General features: G+C 40.1%; 1 protein-coding gene across 8 annotated transcripts in view; it reads right to left on the bottom strand.

Annotated features, from left to right (window-relative positions):
• The window catches only part of INTS6L (integrator complex subunit 6 like), a 48,955-nt gene that overhangs the window by 13,757 nt on the left and 10,366 nt on the right, over positions 1 to 24,832 (bottom strand). For 6 of the 8 annotated variants that reach the window (XM_079909823.1, XM_079909821.1, XM_079909822.1 and 3 more), the window contains 7 exons: positions 12,566 to 12,715; positions 11,671 to 11,760; positions 11,271 to 11,454; positions 10,883 to 11,011; positions 8,329 to 8,492; positions 5,700 to 5,852; positions 1,781 to 1,913 (listed from right to left, as the gene is read on the bottom strand). In XM_079909823.1, coding sequence (XP_079765949.1) covers positions 1,781 to 1,913; positions 5,700 to 5,852; positions 8,329 to 8,492; positions 10,883 to 11,011; positions 11,271 to 11,454; positions 11,671 to 11,760; positions 12,566 to 12,715 — 1,003 coding nt within the window. Of the gene's footprint in view, positions 1 to 1,780; positions 1,914 to 5,699; positions 5,853 to 8,328; positions 8,493 to 10,882; positions 11,012 to 11,270; positions 11,455 to 11,670; positions 11,761 to 12,549; positions 12,716 to 24,832 lie in introns of those variants that run through there. The other 2 variants (XM_079909826.1, XM_079909828.1) reach the window with 2 other exon arrangements.

Genomic DNA, 24,832 nt, shown 5'->3' with positions numbered 1-24,832 from the left:
AAAGCTAGCAAACAGCAGAGCCAGGATTCATTATCCGGGCAGCTATGCCCTACAGTTCAGACTGCTAATTACCATGGAGGCTACACAATCCAGAAACTGAAGTAATGGTGGAAGTATTGGTGGAAGCTATTTCAGAACCTCAACATGAAACCCAAGTTTGGGATTCAGGGGCACAAGAACCTCAGCCTCAAAGGGTGTGAAAACCCTATGCTCCTTGAAAGATACAGGTTATAGAGAAGCCTAGAAATGGATATTTGAAGCCAAAGGGAAGAATGGGAACTGAGTCAAGGATGGGGTGGCCCTCAAGTGGATGTGTGGGGTCAGAGAAGGGGAGGAATCAAAGATGCCTCTGGGGTTTCTGGTTTGGGATGTTTGCAAAGGGATAATGATGCTCTAGGCAGGGGTGGATAGAGCCCCTAGCCAAAATGACCAGATATAAGATTTGCAAACTTTTCCCCATTTCAATACGTTGCCTTTTCTCTCTATTGTATCCTTTGATGCACAAAAATCTTTAAGTTTGATGTAGTCCCATGTGTTTATTTTTGCCTCTGTTGGCTGCGATTTTGGTATCATCTCTCTCTTATTTCTTACAACCGCATGTGAATCTACAATTATCTCAAAATAAAAAGTGTACTTAAAAAATAGAAAAATAATACTATTAACAGTCTAAGTGAAGATTAGCTAGTTTGATCCTTCACTTTTTAGTTGTGAAAACTTGAGATCATAAAGGTACATTTAAGAAAACAGGGTAAATAAATCCACAAAATACAGGTACTTTTTTATTGGCAGTCTTATTAATCTCAAAGACATAACATATATTCTATATGTGAAAATCACCTGTTAGAAGATATTTTTAGATATGGCTAAGAAATAAAGTAGATAGGCTATCTAAAACAATCATTTATGATGACCCACTCTTAACCTTCTTAACTTGCAACATTCAAAAGAATTGCTTTTTCAGGACATTTAATACATATAATATTGATAGCAATAAAAATCTATGCTTTCAATGACTATATTAAAACTTAGCAAAGGTTTGATCCTTTTTGCAAAAATTAAGAAACCTCAGCAACTAAAAATGTTCACAACTTTACAAAGAGAAAGATACCGTGTGGTACTGTATTACTCTAAACAGATGTGGCTCTTTAAATGAGAAAAAAAAATCACACACATTTTCAGTGATGTCTGAGTAACAGCTTCTGGAGTTGTTCCTTTTAGAATCTTGCCATGGAAACCACAGCTTCTACAACTGCAGTTATTGCAGAATTCACTCTTGTATCTATTTCCTTAACTTGCTACTCTGCCTAAAACACACGCCTCAAGAGCATTCAATATTCTTTTGTGGAGGAACTTAGCGCAAGCCAGCAGCCCCACGGAAGCACTATTTTCTGAAGAAAACCATCAGATTCTTGAAGTGTTAACCCCAATCAACTTTGGGGGGTCCAAACTAGTTTACCAAAAGCCAAGTGCACTTAAAACTGGAGAGAAGAGCGGTGACAGCATTGGAGCTTGCAACCCAAAGAGCAGCATAAGAATCACGCCCCCCCCCCCCCCCCCGCCCCGAGGTGAAGAGTCTCTTCTGTTTGATGTAAAAACAACGAAAGGAAAATGAACAAAACAGAAAACAGGATGCAAATTCTATCCTTCCAAATAAGTTTTTAGACTTTTATATATCCTGATATCCATTGCTCTTTGACTACATTTAAAATGCTTAGTTCATTGTCGATTTTTCTTTTTTGTTGTATTTCAAAGATGACTAAATGGCACATACTTGACTTACCTAAAAGAGGGAGTAAAACTGGGTAGTTGTACGGCATCACAAAGAGGTTTACACAAGTTAAAGTCGTACTGGCTTTTAAATAACCAAATGGATATCCAAGTTCATTGTATTTTCCACTGCTAGTGACAAATACCTGAGAAGACGGTGAAGTAATGTACAGTTATGACAATAAGGATTTTATGTAAAACTAAACACAGCAACATTCCACACCGACATCTCTGGCACAATTTAATTGTAATTTAAAAATGGGAATAGTGCTTTCACTATATTTATGTCAAAACATATCATACTAAAGAAGAATGTTCAGATTGCAATTCTTCTGCAAATTGCGTTAAGAAATGAAACCGTACTATGCAATAACGATTCAGAGACCACAGGCTGCATCAACAATACCCAAATATTTACTTGGTTAGCACGATGGAAAATAAGGCTGAAATACCACTAAGTGATACCAGCCATTAAAACAAATTGACTTCTCAAAAGAACAAGTGGTGACCAGAGTGGAGACTGTTAGGAAAATGGAACATGCCCCTATGCCTGAAGCATGCAATCACAAAAACAAAGCCCATTTAAAGGATTATGCTAACACTCATGTGTACTACTATTAAGTTTTGCTCTACTTCCCTTTTATGCCCCATTCCCCTACCCATTTATTCATTTTTCATCCAATAAATATTTATTGAGGAGTCTGTTACAAGCCAGGCATTGCTGATAATTATTTTGATGCAATTATATTGAGCAAGGAGATGCTTTGGTTCAATCTGGAAAGCACTTTCTCTTGTAAATGATCCTGGTGGAGCAAACATTCAATAAAAATGAAAACATTAATCTTTATTCCATATGACTAACATCTTATTCCTTAATGATATTCCTGATTTGATATGTATTATATTGTCAGGTTCCATAGACCTGATATGCTCTTCTGGAGTCCTCTGGCTATCATGTTTTCTTTGTGCTCCATGTTTACTCTTTGGCCCAAATCAGGGCATCAGTATGTACTTTTAGGGACCTAGACCTTTACCTTTCCTAAAGCCCTTCAGCAGGATTATTTAAGACAAAAGTCAAACCCTGATGGTGAACAGAACCCACTTACTTTGCTAATTCTTGGTACCAGCCACATCACCTACCAGTTCACTAAATTCTTGCTACGCTTAGCTGTAGCTAAGAATAAACCCTTCCTATGCAATGGATGCCTCCACAAAAGAATGGAGTGTGCTAAAACATGACTCACCTACTAGATTTCATGTCTTAATCTGAACCTTAATAGAAACAGATAATTGTAATAAAACATGTTGGATTTCCTCCAGTTTCCTAAGTGTGTATAATAGAAAAGGGGGAAAATCATTATAAAGGATAAAAAAGTTACGGCCAGCAAGGATCAGACCTGTAATTCCCCCGAAAGGAAAAGCACGGGGTTTTTTTTGCGGTACGCGGGCCTCTCACCGTTGTGGCCTCTCCCGTTGCGGAGCACAGGCTCCGGACGCACAGGCTCAGCGGCCATGGCTCACGGGCCCAGTCGCTCAGCGGCACGTGGGATCTTCCCGGACCGGGGCACGAACCCGTGTCCCCTGCATAGGCAGGCGGATTCTCAACCACTGCGCCACCAGGGAAGCCCCAAAGCACTGTTTTTTGTTCCCTTCTCACTCCCTTTCTGTCTTTACTCCCTCCCTTCCCACCTTCATACCTTCCTTCCTTCCTTCCCATAAGCCCCCTGAGTTTTTCCAAATTTCTTATCACCTGCAAATTCATAGAATTTGGGGGTTCAAAGGGATCATTAGAGACCATCTAGTCTAGAGAAAGTGTCTGATCCCAGACCACATAGCTGGTGGCAGAGCTAGGGTTAGAATCCAGTCTCCATTATGATTTTGCCAAATTTCCCAGCTCCTGGTTCATCTTATTCTTTTTCACTCCCACTAATTCATCGCATTAAACTACTCTAAACCAAAGTAACGTAAGATGCAAGAGAAAGACATATGGCATATTTGAGGGGTGCTGCAGGGATCTTAAGGATTTCTTAAGTTCCTTTGGAGATTTACAAGGAAGGTGCCATATAGAAAAGAGGGTTTCATTTAGGGAGGAAGTATAATTTATAATTTTATTTGCTTTTATTCCAAAATGTTTTTCAATTCATAAATTCAAGCCTCTGTCTTGATTTTAACTTAGCATTCTATCATCCCTATCTCTACATTTCTAGCACATTTTTGGTGTATTTTATTGAAATATAAACATATGTTCAAAAAAGTGCATGAATTATAAGTATACAGTTCAATGAATGTTCAAAAATGAATGCACGTGTGTCATCAGCACCCAGATCAAGAAATAGAACCTAACCAGAAACCCCCTCGTGTCTTTTTCTGGTCACTACTCTGTACCCCCAAGAGAAATCACTGTCCCGACCTTTAACAGAGTCAGGCAGTCTTACCTCTTTTTGAACTATATAAAGTCGAATCATATGTTATGTGATCTTTTATGTCTGGCTTCTTTCGCTCAATATTATATTTATGAGATCATTCTGTTTCTTGCACTTTTCCATCCTTGCTTTATGCCTGTTCCTTTTTTTCTACCCAGTTTTAGCATCTTTGGAGAATTCAAGTAGCTTAAAGGCAACTAGTAGCAATGATTTCGCATTTTAGGATGAAACAGATGGCAGTCTGAAAGTGTTTTTTGCCTAAGTAGAACCTAACAATTACTGATTGCTATACGGTGCTGTAGTTTAGAAACAGAACAAATATCCTTACAGTGTAGGGCTTCCTTATTATATTCAACTAAAAAGGCTGTGACTGCCACGCCCGGATTTTCACAAATTAAAATCCAAAGGTGAGTCTACTAACAAATCAGCAAGCCCTTCCGGCTGAAGTATAACCCTTGGAAGAGCCAGTGTATGTGCATTTGCCTGTGCATTTGCTTCATCCAAGGAAAATCCACACTACACTCACCAATGTGGTTTGTACTACAGGAAGAAGGGTTTGATTACATTACACAAATACATAAAGTAGTTTCAGGCTTATTTATTTATTTATTTTTTGGTCAAAAATATCTTGTACTGGGAATTCCCTGGCGGTCCAGTGGCTAGGGCTCCGCACTTCCACTGCAGGGGGCACGGGTTCGATCCCTGGTCAGGAAACTAAGATTCTGCATCCCAATTTTAAAAATTAAATTTTTAAATATTTTTTTTAATTAAGAAAAAAATCTTGTACTTCCAATCTGTCAAGTTCACAATAAGGACTGAGAACATTGCTTCAGCTGAAGAATCCATAGCTGAATAGAATTACATCATTTAGGCTAGGGATTCTTTTTTTAAAATTTATTTATTTTCCTTATGTTTTTTGGCTGCGTTGGGTCTTAGTTGTGGCACACGGGATCTTTGTTGAGGCATGAGGGATCTTTTTGTTACGGTGCACAGGCTTCTCTCTAGTTGTGGCATACAGGCTCCAGGGCACATGGGTTCTGTAGTTTGCGGCACGCGGGCTCTCTCATTGAGGCACGCGAGCTCAGTAGTTGTGGCTCACGGGCTTAGCTGCCCCACGGCATGTGGGATCTTAGTTCCCCGACCAGGGATTGAACCCGCGTCCCCTGCATTGGAAGGCAGATTCTTTACCACTGGACCACCAGGGAAATACCTAGGTAAGGGATTCTTAACCTGGGGTCCCTGGATAGGCTTTCAGGGAGTCTTCCAAATCCTCAAATACATAGGTTTCATCAGATCATACTTCCTTAAATGGCAGTGTATGGTAGGCTAGTGATTCATATCAGTCTGAAATTATTTGCTTGGCCTTCTTGCTTATTTGACAGCATTTGTGAGAAACATTATCAACAGACTCAGCTCGACTATTCCCAGATTAACCTTTGAAACTTCTTAAAACAATTCAAAGATCTCAGAGTGGTTCCAGACATTTGGCTGACAACAAAGGATAAGTACCTGCCAGCAGGTATGGGGAGACTTTCGTTCCAGGATGTACTGAGTTAAGGGTGAAGGTTCAAGTTCATATTTGTCAAAGGGAAGTTTGTCTATTACCATTGGCTCACAATCTACACAGGAGAACCTCACAACAGGATGAGATGTTCGTGGAGGCTAAAAAACAAGAGGGGAAAATATAATCCGTTATCAAGAGAGTTTACATTTCTGATAATTCTGCAACCCTTTTATGTTTTGTTAAACCATCGCTGAGATACAGACTACTGTTTTGAGAAAGATGAATTGAGAAAGGTAAATTATAACACTCATAACTACGGTTTCAGGGATGTAAAAAATAAAACTGCTTTGAATATTAAGAACTCTGAAATTCAGATCCACTTTTGCAACCTCCAAGGACTACCTGCCCTTCACTCCTTTGTACTATGAGGTTTCAGACAGGCCAGACACCGCTAGGAAAGAAGAAATCCATGAAGTTTTCTAATGCGGTAATGACAGAGTTGGAGCCACTAACAAGCAAGGTGAACAACTGTAAAGGCATGGAAAAGGCAAGATAGAGACTGAAAAGGAGCCCGTCACAAGTCCAGAGCCTGGTTGAAATTTTCTTTGCAGCTGAATTTTTATAACATTTCTCACACCCACACACTTCCTTGAACAGCTAGAGCTGGGGATGCTTTTGGCTGGGCTGAAAGGCCCGTGTACCTGGGGTACCAGAGCAGATTGATGGAGCAGCCATGTTATTAATGGCTTTAGCTTGTGGAGATGGAGAGCACCAGAGAGAGAAATGGTGGCAGCAAGGGCGAATGGAGAGAAAAAGATTTAGGACAAGTTCCAGGGTCAAGAGTGAGATGTAGCTCTACCTACTCTTGCTGAGAGATCTGTAAGGCTGATGTGAATACGACAAAACACCTGTTTCCTTCATAAAAGGGAAAAACATGCTCATTTGGCTTTATGATTTACAAACCTACAAGATGTTTTGGAAGCTGAGAAAAATAGCCTTCCAATGTGCTTTTAAAGCTGAAGCTATGAGCTATGTGTGAGTTTCCTAAAATTCCTTCTTTCTGGTTTTTAAAAAGTTTTTTATTTTAATCAAACTTGCAAAATATATCTGGCTTATTAGATTTATATCTATGAAAAAACATGAGTGGGGACTTCCCTGGTGGCATAGTCGTTAAGAATCTGCCTGCCAGTGCAGGCGACATGGGTTGGAGCCCTGGTCCGGGAAGATCCCACATGCTGTGGAGCAACTAAGTCCGTGCACCACAACTACTGAGCCTGCACTCTAGAGCCCACGAGCCACAACTACTGAGCCCACGTGCCACAACTACTGAGCCTGCGCACCTAGAGCCCGTGCTCCGCAACAAGAGAAGCCACCGCAATGAGAAGGCCACGCACCACAATGAAGAGTAGCCCCCGCTCGCTGCAACTAGAGAAAGGCCGCGCGCAGCAATGAAGACCCAACGCAGCCAAAAATAAAATAAATTAATTTTAAAAAATAGAACTTCATAAAAAAAAAGACATGAGTGAAACCCTGTCACCAGCAATAATGAAGCAAATTTGTAACGAAAACATTCAGTCTGGGGTTTGAAGGGGCTGAGAGTAACTGGGCCCTGAGGTTTGACAAGCGTGCCACCTTGGTGCCCCAAGGGACAGGATTAGGAGACAGAGCCTCACCCACGGCAGGGGCTGAAGATGGCTCTTCAGTCGTACATTCAGGCCTTTTGTGGCCACCTTTGAAAAAAATGCAGGAGCCTCAAAATAGCAATCCAGGAGAAACTGCAGTTCATGTCAGAAATGTCTAAAACCTAGATAGACTATAGATTAGCTGAACCAAGAAGGTGCTGGAAGAGCAGTGACCTTTTTGTGCCCCCTCCGTCCCTCAAGGATTACTCTGGCCTTTTTATATTGGCTGCGGGGAGGGAGGACGATGAAAGGGAGAGTGGGTTTCATATGGTTTCCCTTATTACTAGATACCGCGCCTTTCCCCCTCCCAAGCCAATACATGTGGTGCTAGGAGCCACTACAATATCAAACCCTCTTCCACCAAATACAGTGAACAAAAAGATAAACCCTTGCTTAGAGATCATTTAAAAAATATTGCTTAATTACCCATTGTTGAAAGGTGCATTGCCAAGGAACTCAAGTCCACTGATTACAAAAACCTGAGAAGTAGGCCCACAAAGTCCCACTACATGTCTAATGGCTCCCTCGGAGGAAGTAGAATGACCTCTGCTTTGAATATGTTTCTAGAACCTATACAAGGTGCAAACTAAGTTCTAATTTCCAGGGGATGTACATGAAAACCAATGCCTGCCCTTTTTAGAGATTGTGTTTACCATGTAAATCAAGTCAGCGGCTCTGGCCCTGAAATAAAAACCAAGTCACAGATTGCAACAGCATCACAAATAACAATATTTTAACATCTGAAGAGGGCAGGTCAAGTGGCAAAGGCAACTGAAAGAAAGAATGCCAGAACAGAAAGGAGGTGCTCTCTTGCTTTTAGGTACAAGCTAGACTTTCCAGTAAGAAATAGAAAGCACAACTTAAAAGCTTCCAAGCTATTTTAAAAGGTTCTCTGCAATCAACTAATTGAAAATCCAGAATGATGTTTACCTTTTTGTTTTATGACACTTACTAGTGAAGGTAAATTCTGATCTGGCCAAAAAGATTCTGGAATTGGCCAATGTCCAACAGGAACACCAGTCTTAGAGTTAGGTCGCACATAAATGAGCTTATGACAGCTATGCCACGGTTGAGCAGCAAATGAATTGCTTGGCCTGGATGAATCCATAAGTCCATCTAAAAGTTAAACAAAAGACAGACTAAGGCATGAATTTCCTTTCACAGCCTCTGATCTTCTTGTACAGATTTTTCAGTTAAAAGCAAAGTACAAAACAAAACCAAAACAGTGATTCATGGAAGATGGAAGTAAAAAGTGACTCTACTAGGATTTCTGAATGTTCTCTCTAGCAACTCTTTTCATCATCTAATCCATCCCCTCTAATCCAACATCCTGCCCCCCCAGTTCCTTAATTACAACCAAAATATGTAGTTATACGGAAAACTGTTACAAAGTTAGTTTAAATTTTCTGAGATTTGGACACATAAATTAAACACACTAAACCACAACAGTTATTTTTCCAAATTAGGCAAATGAAATTTTTCATTCCCTGGTATAGTTTTACATTTTTGAATCTGACAAAATAGGTCATAAATTCTATTTAGATTTTCTATTTCCAACAGATGAAAAAAAGTATTCTTTACTAAACAGTTAGACCCAATGACCACAAAGGCAAATTCACCAAAAGGTAGAAGGAATGCTGACAACCAATCTATGTATATAGTTGGGGAGGGAACACAAAGCAAATGCATCACGTTTATGTGGACTAATTCATTATAGTTTGCCCATCCCATCATTAAAATCCCATGGAAACTGGGCATCGTATAATGCTGAATAATATATCCTGAATGCATTTTAATTATTTGAACTAGCATATTTCATTTGCCCCCAGAAAACAGGGCAAGACAGAGCTACATAACCTTTAATGGGATGATTTATTAGTCTAAATTATATTTGTAAAAGATATGTGTTAGTGATTTGAGTCTCATTTTTTTCTTCAATATCATTTGATTTACTTAAGCATTACTTTAAACAAGTAATTACTTTAGAGCAGGGGATTTACTGCGGCCCATGGAGCTCTAGAGAATACATGTAGTGCTTCAGGGGACCAAGACACCCCCTCTAAAGTTGAGATCACAATTCTGGGGATGTGCATTTTTCTGAGGAGAAAGTTCTTAGCTTTCATCAGAATCTCAAAGGTTAAGAACCCTGGACAAAGGGGAAATGGAGCAAGAAAGAATGTCTGAGCTATTTACGTGACACCATCTAATTGGTTTTCAGTAGGAAAGTTCCCTGTTCACATGAAGGTAATGAACACAAAATTATAGACCTGAGTGGTCAATCGTTACCAATATAACATGTCCTTCCTTTACAACTAATTTAATTACTTTAAAATGGGCTGTGAAGCCTCAGTCTTCTACAGCAGGTGTTTTGTTGTTGTTGTTGTTTTGGTTTTGGTTTTATTGTGTTTTTTTTAATTTGGCCACGTGGCATGTGGGATCTAAGTTCCCTGACCAGGGATAGAACCTGAGCCCTTGGCAGTGAAAGCCCGGAGTCTTAACCACTGAACTGCCAGGGAAATCCCTACAGCAGGTGTTTTTAAATTGGAGTCCAAGAACCCCTGAAATGAAACACAAAATTATGTGTGTGTGTGTTGCCCATGTCCATTTTCCTGGGGAGAGGGGTCTCTATTTTTTCTAATAGCTTCTCAAAGGGTTCTGGGGACTAAATAGCAAAAAGGTCAGGAACCACAGGATCCACTGCTTCAGCAAGAAATGTGGGTCTTTCTGCCCCTTTGCACTTACTCCCTTTGCTTCTCCAGGCAGCTACCACTAATTGTGGCCACAGCGATTAAAATGTATGGATCAGATCAGGCAAGCACTGTGGTGATAATGGAGTCTAGGTACACATATGTATGTATGTGTGTGTGTGAACCAACAGGAATGAGGAGTAGCGATGGCCTGGAACAGAGCTCTGAGGAAGCCGTGCAATGGGGTATGATTCCCTTTCCCAATACAAAAGTAGCTCAGCTTTCATATTTTGAGATGTTGAAGTTTCCATAAAATCTCATTTGAAGAGAAAAGGTTCTGCAGTTAAAAAGTGGCCAGGAAAATACTGGTGTAGGCTCTTATAGGATATTAGCAGTTCCTGGCTAAACATTCACAGATCTCATCAAGATAGCTTGGCACGTTTGGCGCTCACAAGACCAAAAGCAGATGGCTGGTTAAATGGCACTCTGTAGTCAATCTCCAGATATTTCATGAATAGAGAAGTGAAGAATTCAGCGTCATCCCAAGACTGGGACCTGGAATATGAAATGGGTAGGGAAAAGGGAGAATTTTCTGAGGAATATTTGACATTGAATTAAAGCTAGAATTTGGCTACCTGAAATGTATCCACAGGCAATGAATGAATGGTAGTTGTTTGGATGGATGTTTGTAACCACTTGATTGTGTGTGGCTAGTGAAGACCGCATCTACTGTGATTAGTTCAATGTTTTCTCAATTTCAGATCACTCTCCTATAATAACACTTTAAGGTTAAAAAAAAAAAAAGGTTATCTACCGTACCTTCTCCAATAGGAAGTGGATCTGGTCCCGTTTTTTCAAAGTTAATAACTACACCACTCTGAACTTTTTGAACTAAAGATTCTAAACATTGATTCAACATTCTCTGTGTTCTAACACAGTAGGAGCGACCTATACCAGAAGGAAAAACAAATAGTACAAGTTTGATCAAATAAAACACTACTTAACTATACAAGCATCTGAAATCCTAAAATACAACTTGAAATAATCAAAAGTACACTGGCAGCAGACATCACACTAATGATGAGCTTAAGCAGCAGAGTTGAAAGATTCGGAAGGAAAAGAAGTAAAGACTGGATGTGGCATTCAAGAAAAATGGTACTCTGCTGCCCTGAATTTTTCCTTTAGAAATAGTAAATATTGCCAATACCTCCTGTGACTTCACACATCTGTGTAATGGCAGATTCATCAGTTGGTACACTCCCTAGCTGCTCTGGTTCAGTAGAAGCCAATCCAGGCAAACGCAACACCAGGGCAAATAACCTTTGATCCCAACGAAAAGGTTCTTTGGTTAGTTCACTTCCAGGCAGAGGAGAATTCAAAGGCAGATGAAGCTGATAAGGCAAAATTGGAAAAGTTTCATCATAACAACCCATACAAAAATGAATCAGTTCAAGGGTTATGGAGTTCACTTTTCTTTGATGTCCTCAATAAAATGAGGCAATCTTTCAAGGATTACCAAGATGGAACGTTTGCTCAAACTTATTCTTAACTGAAATAGCTGCATGTTCTCTGCCATTTAAATGAAATTTGAAAAAAAGAAATCTCACCTCTTCTTGAACACCAGCAGTACTTGTTAACTTGTTTCCATCTGTGATGGTAATTAAAATAGATGGTTCTAAAAAAAATGGATTTCTCCCCTAAAATACATTTTAAAAGTATTAGAGCTGTGTAAAGTAATAGCATTGTATTTCAACTTTTACATTTGCCTCCATTGTATTTCAACTTTTACATTTGCCTCGCCTGTGATCTTTCAAGTGTGTGATAAAATTTGCCTGGATAAATAAGAAGGAAAAGATTAGGGACTGAAGTGGGTGGGAATCAAAATAACAATCCCTGCAGAGGTAACATTCAGAATAAACTGAGGAATTCTTATAATTCAGGAACTCCCCAAACTATAACATCCAAATCCCCCTCTCCCTCTGCTTTCCAAGTAATCATAAAAGAAAGATATTAAAGGGATTATACTGGCAGCATCCTCCATACCCGGGTATCATTCAGAATCCTGACTTATGCTCTGCAACCTGGCCAGTGACTGGTTATTGTGAGCAGAGTTTTTACAGTGGGAAAGTGTAATGATAACATCAGCAAATGCTATTCTGCCTTCCTCTTATACTAGAGCTTTTTTGTTGAATTGAGAGGGACGAGGGACTTAAGGACTCTGAAAGTTTCTCTTCAATTGTCTTGTTCCAATATTCTCAGCAATGTATTCATCCCATGATAGCTGATGATCTGATGTGTAGGCAATTTTAAATATTTTGTGGTCAAGCCACATAAAAGACTCCCCCGAAACGATTTTTGTTAAAGTATGTATTTAAAAGATACATGGACCTCCTTTTGGACGTTATAAAAAAGAGCAGAAAACTTGGTAGCCATGCCCAATTTTAAATTCTTACCCCAAGTCACCAAAATAAATTAGCTGTACTCACTCAAATTATTTTTTACCTGTCCATAGTTGTCTATTCCAGATATTAATCTATTGAGATTTAACAAATCAAATGAGGATCTTAGAGCCTGACCAAGAGTAGTCAGTCCAGAAGCCTGAAGATTTTTTAGTTCACTCATGAATGTTGCGTGATTTTCCTTCCAACCAGCCTGCAAACCAAACATTTACAAAGAAATTCCCAATTATACAATGAACAATATATAAAGTGCAAACAACCACCAAATAGCAAGTATCAAACCTCTAACAAGTTAATAATTCTTTAATCTACTTCTATTCTATATCTCGACTGATCAAGTGGAACACAAGCAGGCCATTAGTTTCAGAAAGATCTGCCAGCCTTAATGATCAAGAGCAAAGATGCAAACAATGCATTCAGTCCATTATCGCTGGAGGGCTTTGGCTCAAGAAGCCTAATTTGCTATTCAGGCTCAATCAAACCTACCAAAACACCTCAGTATTTACCTTAGTTTGACACTGAGGATGAGCACAGAGCATGGGGCAGAGGAAGGAGTAATTTTTTAAATTCATCGTCCTTGATAGAGACAATTAGCTATTGAGTGTCTGATTTACATGAACTTTTCTAACCAAGAGTTTTTTCTCCCAAACAATAGTTTCACTTTAAACAAGAGTATAGGTGGAATTATAGGAATGGAGCCACAACTATGTGGAGACAATCCTTCTGGCATCTTTAAACATTCAGAAAGGCGCAATTCTAGAATAGAGGAGAAAGAAAAGAAACAAAAAGTTTTGACAAAGAAGCAGCATCGCCTAGGCACCCCCAGCAGCTATGAACAGCAGCAAAGACCCAAGGTCAACAGCCAACATGCTCTGATTGAATCATTTGTAGAACAGAAGGAAAGGACCACGTTGACTAGTCAGCAATGTGGCTATAAAGACAAAGCAGCACAAAACGCCAAGAAGAGAAGCCAAAAGAAGATGGTAGCTAACAGTAGGTCACAGAGGAATAGGCCAGCAAAGGAGACAGTAGACAGCACAGCCTGGCAACTTTGTGGGACAAACAGGCACCTGAGTCTTGGTAGCCCTGTGGGCAGTAGTGTAATATGCTGAAGGTTCAAGTCATGCCAACCAGACCAGTAGAGCTGGAGGTGGAAAGCTAGCGCAAATAATGCAGAGCTAAACGAAATGACTGAAGTTTCATGTTCAGCTAAAGACCATTATCCACACAACTATAGCAAACACTATCTTTTCTAGTTTCATAGCCTCCTAAAGCAATCTGGGTCAGAGTGACTGAAAGGCAGAAAAGGGGCCCATTGCCTGTACCCTACTATGAAGCATATGCATGACCTTGAGCAAACCTGTCGGCTCTTAGGACCTAAGTTTCATTATCTGAAAATGAAGAGGATTAGATAAACAGGGATACCGTGTAAGGCTGTGCATGTTACAACCCTGGAGAGCCATTCACATTGTGACCCATGAGAATGGAGCCCCCCAGGCTTGAACAGTACGCAACCTCCATAACCATATAAGGTGAAGGTGATAAGATCCTTTCTAGTCCAACAGTCTGGATTCTGTGAAATTAAAAATGTGCTTTTAGGGACTTCCCTGGTGGCGCAGTGGTTAAGAATCCGCCTGCCAAAGCAGGGGACACGGGTTCAAGCCCTGGTCCGGGAAGATCCCACGTGCTGTGGAGCAACTAAGCCCACGAGCCACAACTACTGAAGCCCGCGCGCCTAGAGCCTGTGCTCCACAACAAGAGAAGCCACCGCAATGAGAGGCCTGTGCACTGCAACGAAGAGTAGCCCCCGCTCGCTGCAACTAGAGAAAGCCCGGGTGCAGCAACGAAGACCCAACACAGTCAAAAATAAAATTAATTATTTTTAAATGTGAGTTTTCTCTCTCTCTCTCTGTGTGTGTGTGTGTGTGTGTGTGTGTGTGTGTGTGTGTGTGTGTGTGTGTGTTTCCTAACATATCCTGTAAGTCAAAGGATCTAAAGGTAGAACCTTTCCATGTATCATTCCTTTGGCCAGATTGTACATATGACTTATAGTAGCTGGGAAAAGTAGAGGATGTGAATAATTCCTTGTGACCCAAGGAAAATCTTACTGAACTAGACAAACTAAACTTTAGTTAAAAGGAAGGATTATGATTTGAATTGTCCTAATCAAATACTTAGAAATATCAGCAGGTGATTATAAATCACACTGAATTCAAAACTTAGCTTTCTTATTTGGGGTAGAAGAGAAGGTCTACAGCTGCGGGTGAGGGAGAGGGATAGCATCAATTCTCTCCTTTATTTATCCAACAAATTTTTATGGACCAACTATGCTATGCTGGGCAGAATGCTACATGCTGGAGATATCAAGAGGAATTAGCCCTTGAGGAGTTCCTGCCGCAAAGGAATAAGGAATGCAGTTATGGAGACGGAAAGAACAAATGACCAGGGAGTTAGGGAAGGCTTGTCACAGAAGACGGGGCATTTGAAGAAGTCTAATGGCATGAGGAGAAGATCATGGGATCCCCACACTGATGTGAGGAGTGGAGGGGGCAGGGCAAAGGAAGAGAACAGAGTTCATAAAAGGACGGAGCTTCCTGGGGAACCGCAAGTAATTTGATTATCATCACTCTGAGTACGCAGCAGGAGGCAAAGCTGATAAGCTGGGCTCTGACTATAACGTGCTGTGTACATTGTGCTCAGTAGTCTGGATTTTATCTGTTGGCCCTGGGAATGACCTGAGGTTTTTAATTAGGGGCGTGGCATGATCAGATCTGTATTTTAGCAAGATCGTTCTGCTGGGAGTTGGAGAATAAATTGTGGGGTGGAGGGGAAGCTGAAGCTTGAGGCAGGGAAACTGGTTTGGAGAATGTTGCAATAGCTTATGAGAAAAGTGATGAAAGCCTGAGCGAGGGCAGCGGGGATGGAGAGGAGGCTGCAGATTAAAGAAGTATTTCAGAGGTGGAGTCAGAAGGATTTAGTAGCTAATTAGGGGCAGGGGTGAGGGAGAAAAAGGGTCATACATTAGGTTGAGTTCTCTTGCTTGGGCAAGCCTGTGAATGGTGGGGTCTTTCACCCAGAAGCCACTTTACAAAGTTGACTTTTTTTTTTCCAGAATGGCTTCATTTAGCAATCTAACTTCTACACTGTACACTCAGAGTTACATCTGCAGCGAGTGTTGAACTCCTGAGAGCCACAAGATAGTTCAAGGCATGACTAAAGAAAAATCAGTGAACTACTTGATCTGGTAAAGGGTTGGGATAAGGTTTGAGTACCACCTAAGCAAGCACCCTATAACTCATCTGTGTTTAGAATAATGTGTCCTAATTGTTACTAATCAATCTGTCAGAATGACTGCTCTTTAAAATTTCTTTTCTAATATGAATTGAAAACATTTTACAAATTGTTTCTGCACCTGAATCACTGGCATTCAATTTTAGGTCAATTCCAATCCTTTGCAATGAATTAGACAATACTTGAAATTTGAATGGTATTCCTATCTCAGTACTACACAGTGTATGGGCTACATTTACAACCCAAAGCAATAAACTTCTTGGTAGCAGTTTAGCTCCTTCAAGAGAAGAATTAATGCCCCTAAGTCCAGTCCTCAGAATGCTGAAGGGGAAAAAAGGCCTACAGAGTGATTTAAATATCTAGAGAACCTTATTAATGTGAAAAATTCTTCCAAAAAGATAATTATTAGTTCTAGTGGGAGAAAGTATGTTTATATTCTTCATTCATTGCTTGCAGTTGATTTTTTCATAAATGAATTCAGGACAGCCCGTTGACCTTCTTTCATACAGTCTTTTATTTCAAGTAGCTCCAAAGATATCCTACTCTCATGTCAGTAAAACCTTTACTCCTGATAATAACTTCCATACATTTTTATGGAGATTTACAGCTTACAAAGCATTTTCATACTTCACATTTGCCTAAGACAATCCTATAAAATAGGCATGGTATTACCATCTCTATTTTGTTTTAACAGACCAGGAGGAGGTAAGACTTGAGTATGACTTGTTTGTTGGGGGGATAGTGGATAAGTCAGAGAGGCACAGTCTGGAGTTGCACTATCTGATCCAGTAGCCCCCCAGCCACTGAGAACTTGAAACATGGCTAGTCTGACTTGAGATGTGATATAAATGTAAAATACACATGGGATGTTGAGGACTTAGAACGACAACAAAAAAGAATGAAGATATCTCATTATTTATTTTTCGACTGATTGCATGTTGAAGTGATAATATTTTGAATGCTTTTAGGTAAATAAAGTATATTACTAAAAGTGTCACCTGTGGCTACTAGAAAATTTGAAATGCTGTGTATGGCTGGCATTATATATCTATTGGACAGAGATCATCTAGAGGGAACTGAAGGTCAGGCAGGAGAACTTGGCCTTGCTTCAGCATAAAATAGGCTCATTACAGCTTCCAAGGCTGGGGGAAACAGGATCAAACAGTGTCTCAGGAAGGTCAGTCTGGCAGTGAATTATAGGATAGACTGGAGAAGAAGCTGTAGTCAGGAACAATAAGCTAGGAGGTTAGAATAGGCATCTAGGCCTGAGGAAGGGGTTAATTGAGAAACATTTTGAACCACCAAGATAGGACTTGGTGACAGACAGACCATAGGCCTAAATGAGACAGAGTAACAGATGATTACAAGACTTCTAACCTGAGACAACTAAAGAACAGAGGTTTAGGACAAAGGAATAACCTGGGGTGAATGAAATCCTAAACTAAGAGTTTACTGTCTTCACAGGTCAAGTTTTTAAAGTCTCCCAGAAGTAAAATGAGAATAATGATGATGATGATAAATAATAATCATAGGTAATATTAATCAGTGCCTATGTGTCAGGAACTCACTTATGCTAAGCAGAGCATTTTATACCTATCCTTCTCATCTGAGCCTCATAACCACCCCATGAAGTAGATGCTATTATTATATCCATTTTATAGATTAGCACACTGAGGCTCAGAGAGGATAAACAACTTGTCCAGGTCAAAACAACTAATAAATGACACAGCCAGGATTTGAACCCAGGTAGCCTAACTTTAGAACCCACCAATGTAAACCACTATACTAGAGGTTCTTCTACCTATTCTACATATTCACCTCATAGACATGTCTTGTTATACTAGCTTAAAGGTTCATAAGTTTAATGGAATTTCCAAATTTCATTAGTTTAAGTCTACTTTCCCTGATGTCAGAACGCAGACCAGTTGGGTGTGGGGAGCAGTGAATTAGGACTTGGAAGACCCTGGTCTAATCCTGGCTGTAACTAACAGGCAAAACAAGTGGTCCAGAGTAAGTCGTTTCCCCTTACTGGGGCTGTTTCCTCACCTAAGCAATGAAAAAACTGAAAACCAACTCTAAGGTCCCTTCCAGTTTTCATATCCTATCATTCCATACCTTGTATCCATCCTTTATATAAATCTGACTAACAGAAAGAAAATGCCTCATATCTTAATAAATATGCTAATTCAGGTCTGGTTTAAATTTGTATAGCCAACTAAAGACATCTTTGAATATCAGCAGGAAGAGTATGGGCCTTTCAGTCTGTCAATGACTTGGGTTCTCCCCGCAGCTCTACGGACTAGCCCACCAGCCTTTTATTCCCTACTCATATCACCACAAAAAGGAGAGAGTCTGTACTCCTTTCCTCAGAAGGGCAAAGCCTAAAAGAAATATTTTCTACTACCCTCTGCACCCCTATTTCCATGTCCTTATCTGGTATGTTCTCTGCCATATGGTGCTTAAAGGGTAGGTTTTGCCCCTATGACAGAACTATAGTGGAGGTCTGTCAACATGTGAACTATTTGGAAGCTTTTTATGAACACACATCTAAGTTATACCCTCCAGTCTAGCTTTCCTCAGGAATAACGCTGTTATTTAGAATTCTGGCGGGCTCCTGTGTCTTATTTCTCCATCGGTTTCAATGGAGGAGGGAAAGGTAGGGGTGTTATTTAATGGCTCCCCCAAACCTCAGCACCCGAACACTTGTCCTTCCTGAACTTCATTCCATTTCGGCAGGACCATTTCTCTGATTCATTGATTTTTATTTTATTTTTATTTTTTAAAATGAAGAACTCTTTCCTCCAAGGAAATCTTACCAGGAAGTATAAACAAGTAAAAGAGATAAAAACAGATCAACTGTCCTTGAAGAGGATGTGGCAGTGGTGTTACAGCCCTTTCTGTAAACGCCTGCTCTATCTCTGAAGGTCACTTGCAATCCTTTTCCAAAATATAAATGATTGTGTTAGACTCAGTATATAGTGCAGATTTAATGAACACGGTATTAACTTCTCCATCCAAGGTAACTGAAAAACATTTTTTTAGGGCAGCTGCGTCTAGCTTTCCACAGAAGAAGCGCCCCTTAAAAGACCATATAGATGGAATATGTATAAATAAAAAAACAGTTGAATAGTTAAAATTCTCTAGGGTGACAGCTCCTGAAAGAGAATGGCAGTGAATCTTTTCAAATAGCAAAAATAATCCTTCTCTATTACAGACTGTCACAAGCCAGGCTCTCTCACATGCAGCGAGAGAACCTCTCACTGGAAGGGCATCACTTGCTCTGTCCCTCTGACTGGGTGCTGAGCCACTGCACTAACCCATTTTGAGCACATGCACCCGAAAGCCTCTTTGGACCCTACCCTGAGGAGGAGTTCAATTCAATCCAAGGCTTCCTAGCTTGTTAGCAAGCCCTTCACAATGAATAAAAAGCCTTGCTGGATTCCAGAGAGAAAATACATGTTGCTTCCCTCTCCTTGACAAGACTTTTTAACTTCTATTAAAGGAAATGAAATCAGCCTGGTAATATTTGCCCTTCATAAACTCATATAGAGGGCTATCCCGAACCTTGGGCTCTTCTAGGTGGTTACAAACAAGATGATTAACGGATTTAAGTATTTTCCCAGATGTTGCAAGTTAAAGCCAAAGAGTCTAAATTTAGCAGGGCCATCATTTCTCTTGTTGAAAGATAAACTATTTTCCTTTTTCCATCTGCTCTCCAGAAGTTGGGGAGAAACTTGCTCTGCAACAACACAGACAATTTGAATAAATCAACTTCAATGGCATTTTTCAACTAACTTAACTTTCTTCTCCAATTTAACATTCTATCATCTTTGTCATCACAAACTGTTCTTGTGTTGGTAAAGTGACCAGTGGGACAGGATGACATGAAAAATAAGAAGCCCTGCTTTTCCAATCAACTCTGTCTCCTGAGAAGACAAATGACTTTTCCCTTGGTCTTTGCCCTTAGCTTTACATGGAATATTTGTGCGAGTTAAGTTTTCAACTTCGAGAATTTTCTTCTCACAACTAAAATGGACTCCAATTCTGATACATATAAGATGAGGTTTACTTGCCCTCTTAGGTAAACAGAACACTGTAACAGCTGAAATCACTTTAATATGTTCAAATGTCTTTTTTTTTAGTATTTTATTTTATTTTATTTTTTTGGTGTGTCTCCATATAAAATGTCTTTTTAAATTGTGTTTACAGCTAGAGCACCTATAAAGGAGGTTGTTAAAACTGTGAAATACACATTAGGAAGATGCTATATCATTGAAAGAATAGGATTGTCTCGCTTCTTGTATCAACTTTGAAAACTTTTCTCGCACTATATTTTCTGACCCTATCTGACACAATATTTTTCCCTTAATACTGTAGCAATTTGGTCTGATTTCACTTTTTTTGTGGTTTTCTCACTTGACTCAAGGTACTGATACAGTTCTAGGTTCAAAGGAGACATTCTATTATTCTGTGTTTTATATGTACTAATACAGCTTTCTCTTGTAAAATTACTTGTTTTAAGACTATCCAGTTCTCAGGACAGGAATAAAGACACAGACGTAGAGAATGGACTTGAGGACACGGGGATGGGGAAGGGCAAACTGGGACAAAGTGAGAGAATGGCATTGACATATATACACTACCAAATATAAAATAGATAGCTAGTGGGAAGCACCCGCATAGCACAGGGAGATCAGCTCCGTGCTTTGTGACCACCTAGAGGGGTGGGATAGGGAGGGTGGGAGGGAGGGAGATGCAAGAGGGAGGAGATATGGGGATATATGTATACATATAGCTGATTCACTTTGTTATAAAGCAGAAACTAACACACCATTGTAAAGCAATTATACTCCAATAAAGATGTTAAAAAAACAACAACAGAATATCCAGTTCTCTTGGATTCCTTTTTGTCAAATTTACTTCCCCAGGGGCACTTCTTAGTGTCCTGAACTTGCTAAGATACTCGAAGCCCATTTTATTTGATTACATCAATTCTCTCCCAGAGAACTCTGAATGTTATCATTCTGTGGTTCAGTCCACCAATTTTCATCCACAAGCTTCAGGAAATACTACCAGCCAAGACCACAAAAAAAGAAATCTAGCTTACTTGAGTCTTCTACTTTTTAAAAAAATTCTTAGAAATTGACCCCCTAATATATTGCAGAAACTTATGTGACAGTCTGTGGCCTGCTGAATTGTTTTTTCAGCAGATGGTTAAAGACTCTCATAACCACATATTTTTAAGTAAACCAGGCAAAGACATGATTCAGTTTGATTCCACCCTCACAAAGTTCACCATTTTGTGTCTCTTTAGGATACCTAGGATAAGGTGTTTTTTTTTTAGTGGATTAACAATCATCAGGATTAGTCTAAAATATCTGCAAACTTCATTTATGACTTTTCAATTCTTACCCAAGGGAATTAAGATAAAATTATGAAGTAGCACACCTCTCAGAGTTCATGTGAAAGCGTAAGATCAAAAGAAATTTGATCTCACCAGAGGATGCTAACATGTAGAAACCAAATTTTCTCCTCTGTCCAAGAGGCAACTGAACTGTTACTGAAAGGAAAATATCATAGGGCTGCAAAGAATTTACCAAACTCGGTCAGATATAAATGTTAAGTTTCCTCTTTCACTCCCAGTCCATTTCAACTGTAGCTACTGACCAATACTCATTATTAGAAAAAAACAAAAACAAAAATCAACCAACCAACCAAACAAACAAAAAAAAACGCTATCGTGCTGAGCACATGTTCAATTGCTTAGGTTTGGGGTTCTGATAGGAGATATTTTTATGAACACATACACAAGATAAAAATCAACAAAAGTGGTCTTGGAAAATACACAAGGACAGGAGTGAGACTAAGCCACCCAAACATTACAGAAAGAGTTGAAGAGAGGAGAGAGCAGAATGGCCATTCCTTACTTTCTAAAGATCTTACGGCATCTCTTTCCTCCAGACTAATTCTTTTTAAAAAATTCTCTCAAAAACTTTTTATGAGCTGTTTTTTACATTATAAAAGTAACGCACGTTCATTGTTAAAAATCCCAACAGAAAAACAAAGTTAGTCTATCTCTTCACCAAATTGTCAGTACCACTATTCAGAGGTAACCATTGCTAGGAATCTGTCCTAAACATTAAACTGTTGGCAGCAAACAGAAATGACTCCAATAAGATGAAGTGGCATTTACCAATAAGATGGAGTGACCAATTTAACCAGTAGGTACGTGATACAGCACTTTAACCACTTACAGAAACTGTTTTCTAAAATTTAAAGCAATTTTGGGACTTCCCTGCAGGTCCAGTGGTTAAGACTCCGCGCTTCCACTTCAGGGGGCGCAGGTTCGATCCCTGGTCGGGGAACTAAGGTTCCGCATGGCATGCGGCGCAGCCAAAAAAAAAAAAAAAAAAATTAAAGCAATTCTGAAGTCCCCCTGACGTCCCAGCCAGAATTATTCCACTTCCTGCCTTTCAGTTATACAATTCTCTCCTGACTTTTTTCAGAAGGAATAGTGGAAATAATCTAGTCTAATCCCTTCATTTTACAGATAAGAAAACTGCCACCGTAAAAGGTTACGTGACTTGCCCAGGGTCATGTGTCTAATCAGTAGCTACCAGACAGGCTATCCTATGACCACTTTTTCAAATCTAATTTTTATGAAAGTACCTAGGAAGACTTTAAATAGACTTCTAACATATAGCTCAAAAACTTCACTATGAAATGGAATTTACAATGTCTATACCCATGTAAACTTTTAAGAAAAAGGAGCACTTTGCTCCAAACATCTTGCACGTTCTCCTACAAGACATACAACAGGAGGGACCCCCAATTTTCCAATGTCATGGCTGTATTAAAGACTAGATATTCTCCCTGGAATCCCATTATCCACTGTCTAGCTCCCTTCCACAGGGACAAAGGCAAAGAGGGACTGGTTAAATATACGGCAGGGCTTCCCAGCATCTTGAGGCCAATTTAAATAAAAACATCTTGGTCTGGTTCAGGCTAATCAACCGCTAAAGGTCAGAGTCCAGCTCTCTCCCCCTTCCTCCTGCAACTTCTCATCATTATAACAGCTTTTAAAGCACCTTCTGTCACATCCTCCCCCTCAAGTCACACCCTTGCTGGCATGCTTTCAGTTCATTTTCTCTCCTCCCCCAGGCCTCTGGTCCCTCTGGCTCTCTCTCTCTCTTCTCCCTTTGGTTAACTGATGGTCTAAGAGTTGGCATCAGGAGTGGGAAGACAAACTCAGGGGGTGGAAGAGAGAGGTCTGGCTGAAGGGCAGGGCTCCTGTGGGGAAATGATGGGAAATACGTTTATACAGACACATGGAGCAGGTCCTAGAGAGCTCAGAATGGCAGACTGAGCAATTTTGACTTGATTCCATAGGCACTGGGGAGTCTCTGAAGGCTTATGAGCGGGGGAGTGATATGATGAAACCACCTTTTTTAGAAAGTTAGCAGTTGGTATGGGTAGAGAGTAGGAATTTGGGAAGCACTTGGAAGACTACATAAGAAGGTTGCTATAGTGGCCAAAGCACAGAAGTCAGGACCTGGACTGAAGTGCTGGCAGCAGAAATTGAGTTGAAGGAACATATGTAAGGGACATTGCAAAGGGATAGGCCTCAGAAGAAGATGGAAGGACAGGATCAAAGCTGAATAACGTCCACTGTGCAATCCTGAGTGACAAAAAGATGGGGAATATAGAAGACGGGATAGTTTTAGAGCCATAAGCAGGTCTGTTTGACATGCTAACTATGAGCTGATGGCAGGAGAGACAGGCAAGTGGAGATGTCCCGTCGTCAGCTAGCGATGCCCGGGTAAGAAGCTGAAGTTGGGGAGTAGAAGGAATATTTGAAATCATGAATGAGGTAGGAGGCATTCAGCAAGGGAAAGAATTTGGCAGATAGGGAAAGAATTATCAGAGACAGGGGTGGAGAAACAGAAGGGAGGAGGTGATAAGTTTCTGGAAGGAAGAAGCATTAACAGTTTCAAATATAGGCAAGGACAAAAAGAATAAACATTAGTAAATTAGCCCAAGTAGCTATATAGTAAATCCTAAGACCTTAATAAACTATATTTACTTTCCTCAGTAGTACTACTCCTTACTCACACAAACAAATGTTTTGAGCCTCTTGTTCAATAACATTCAAGTCCAGAGTTTGGTTCTTAGTACTAAGTTTAGTGAACTATTCGACTTAACAGGGCAGGATATAACTAACGAAAGAGTAGGTGCATATGGTTGAAGATACAGGCACATATATATTAAGATAATCACGCACATATGGTTTAAGATACAGAATTCTATTTTTTCTGAGAACATCTGGCACATCTGGCACAAAAGCCTTCATGTAACTTTTCTCTGGTTAAGACCCCAGTGGCTAAGTTGGCAGCACCTCCAATCCTCTGAAATCCATCCCTTACCAACCTAACTAAGCAGGAAGGGGGGAAAAGTTATCTGCCTATGGCAGGGGTGTGGCTTGAGGAGAATGGGAGATCTGGCTGAAATGGGGAGCGGACCATTAGATCAGGCACAGGTTGAGAGAGAAAACTCGGCGAAGGCAGTATGGCATGCTCAGGCCTTTAACAAAATGGCTTCTGCCTCTCCCACGGGCTGTGGATTAAAGGAAACTAAATGGCTACTGTGGAGTACATTGACTGTCTTTCTTTTCCCTATAAGAGAAACATTTATCAGGAGAGTGACAGGGTGAAGATGATGTATCTGTTTCTGAAGGCCATTAGATCGCCAGAAACCACCGTGTTGCTTTTTCAAGCCTACCGTTCCTCCCATGGGGCCTACTCGGCCTAGGCCCCAGTACTCAACCTCTACTCCCCAGCTATCTCAAGTTCCATCAACTGAGAGTCCCAACAACTCCATCTCTTTCCCTGAGTAGGGGCATAACTGTGATATCAAAGACCAAAGTGATTCACAAACAAATGCACCATGATATTCACCTACAAAGAATCAGAGAAATAATAAAAATGGTAACACTGGCAGTAGTCATTTTCATTCATCGAGT

This window comes from Stenella coeruleoalba (genome assembly GCF_951394435.1).
Source record: "Stenella coeruleoalba genome assembly, chromosome: X".
Taxonomy (NCBI): domain Eukaryota; kingdom Metazoa; phylum Chordata; class Mammalia; order Artiodactyla; family Delphinidae; genus Stenella; species Stenella coeruleoalba.
The sequence above is the reverse complement of the archived record's forward strand: the minus strand, read 5'-3'. Positions and strand labels throughout refer to the sequence as shown.